At 35.1% G+C, this 2,487-nt stretch overlaps 1 protein-coding gene across 1 annotated transcript in view; it reads right to left on the reverse strand.

The window, feature by feature from the left end:
* The window catches only part of LOC100949794 (low-density lipoprotein receptor-related protein 1B-like), a gene marked incomplete at its 3' end in the record, with an annotated part of 1,553,965 nt that overhangs the window by 255,947 nt on the left and 1,295,531 nt on the right, over positions 1–2,487 (reverse strand). Inside the window, exon 30 of the mRNA XM_003793025.1 lies at positions 1–136. Coding sequence (XP_003793073.1) covers positions 1–136 — 136 coding nt within the window. The remainder of the gene's footprint in view (positions 137–2,487) is intronic.

Below are 2,487 nucleotides of genomic sequence, written 5' to 3' on the forward strand. Positions count from 1 at the left end.
ATTCCATGGATAATTGAAGTTTTCAAAGAGCCATCTAATCTTGCCACATTAATTTGTGTTTCATCAAATTCTGAGCTAATCCAGTATAAATTACGTGAGACCCAATCCACCGCTAGCCCTCTGATACTCTGAATATCTGTAAAATGGGAAAGAGAAGATTTGAAAGTGAATGAAGTTTCTCATTCTATTGGCCTCTCCAAGTAGTTATTTTCTATCTAAGGGTAAATCTAATTTACTCTTTAATTTGTTCACTAAAATTGTACAAGATCGTAATCTCATTCCCTTATCAGCCCTTCTTAAGGCATGAATAATCATTAATGTCTTACTGCTGAGCCATTTGAAAACCTGAAGCAACAATTAGCATTGAAATTGCACAAACAGTCAATGATTCACTTGTAAACACTTAGGAGCCAACATAGTCAGCAGTCTTATGGGCTAAGGTGACCAAAATTCAAATTAGTGTAATAGCTTCTCCAGTTGGTAGGGCATCTTTCTATTTAGGAGAAATTACTTGTGGGCCATCAACAAACAGGCTATTTTATGCTTTAAGTGTCAATTTGTTACTGAAATAAAATAAAACAACTCAACTTTCCTAAAAGAATGACAAAAGGTGAACATCTTTCAAAATGGATAACTAACAAGAATTGGCTGAGATATGAGAAAAGAAAAGAAAATCCTTTTAACTTTCCCCCAACGTGGATTCTGAAGAAATTATTGAAATCTAATTAAGTTCAGATTCATTTTCATCAATATGGATATTTAGGTTGCTATTCCTTGATCATTGAATTAGATACCTTTAAAAACAATGATAGACTTCAGATTTAAATATAATTGCACATTTTAATTAAGAAAAAATTAAAATAAAAATAAAGCCTTATAAATGATGGGTACTAGAAAATCTTTTAAAAAATTAACATATAATGTAGGCCATTTTAGTCAAAAATCTAAGGCATTTGATTATCTTGGTTTTGTGTTTAAGTTTTAATATTTTCTAGCATTCTGTACTTCTGGAGTTTTCTATACCATTGTTGCTTAAGTTGACAAGATACCTGGAAGCTGTTAAAATAAAGATTCTAATTTGGTAGTTCTGGAGAGTGGCCCCAGATTCTGCTACTCCTCAAGGTTAGTGACTCCAATCCATTGTTACACAGCTCTAGTGCAATTGTTAAATGTTCCCTTTTCATTGTTTTGAAAAAAAAAAAAAACAACAAAGCTGGAGTTTTACATGTGAAAGTGAATATTCTATATTTTGCCAACTAGTTTTGTCAAGTTCATGCAGTTTACATTCTGGGTTCTTGGTGTACTGTTGGCTGAAGAATGACCAGAGCTAGCAAAAGCAAGGTGAACTTAAAACAAAAATCTATTGAGGAAGAGAAAGGTTTACAGAGCAAGAGCAAGATAATGTTTGCAGAGTAAGATACATTCGCCATAGATGGCGAACAGACCCCTTGTCACTGCAGAAAGGATTGGGTCACTATCTGGGGTCTCATTTTATGGTGTCTAGATTGGTCCCTTCTCATTGGGGTCTCATTTTATGGTGTCTAGATTGGTCCCTTCTCAGACATCATCATGGAGCCACTTTGATGGACAGTTGGGAGTTACATGACCTGAATCTTACTGTGTATGCAGACCTCCCATGGGAGTAAGGAGGTGAACTACAAGGTAAATTTAACGTAATGATGTGATAATTAGCCTTAAGGTTATTCTAGGCTACCTTCCAGAACCCACTATGCCATGGTATTTGGCCTGCCGCTGGGGAGTCCTCTGAATCCTCTTGCACTTGGCACACTAAGTTCTGACTGGTAGATTGGTAGGGTACCCTCTCTTCTGCCAGGTGTGTGGAATTACTCAGTGCAGGATCAAGGTGGGACATCACTGAGTAGACTCCTCATCCTTTTCCCCCTAGAAGAACTAGAGGTCCTAACTATCTACCCAACAGTTCAAAATTTCAGACATAAGAGAAGTTGTGGAGGTACGGCCATTCTGATTCAGCTATAAAGTGCAGGATTGCAATGGTAGGCCTCCACTGTATGTTTATATTCTTGAACCTCAAATAAGCTTACTTTCCTGCTCACAAATCCTTTAATTATTTCTAAGTAACTTTCAATCACAGTTCCCTTGGAAAATATTTTCCATGTTTCTAATATTTATTAAATCAATCCTCTCTGCAAGTTAACTTTCATCATTAATTTATAAGTAAGTTAGTGAATTGCAAATGTGAAATTCCTTCAGTTTTCAACCCCAAACTTAAAATTTATTTTTTTTAAATATTCTCATATAGTTCCCTCTTTTGATTACCAGAAAAAGAACTTTAAAGTTAAAACTGCCATAGTTTATATGTATTTATGTGCCTAACTCAGAATCTTTATTCCTTCTTCACTCTCTGGAGTTTATTGGTTGCTGAGAGACAATATTGATTTAACAAGATGATTTGGGTTCATGTTCCAGATTGAGTGCCTATTTTTGCTATTAAGTCATTTAAATATC

This window comes from Otolemur garnettii, unplaced genomic scaffold, assembly GCF_000181295.1.
Source record: "Otolemur garnettii isolate 467f Iridium unplaced genomic scaffold, OtoGar3 scaffold00064, whole genome shotgun sequence".
Taxonomy (NCBI): domain Eukaryota; kingdom Metazoa; phylum Chordata; class Mammalia; order Primates; family Galagidae; genus Otolemur; species Otolemur garnettii.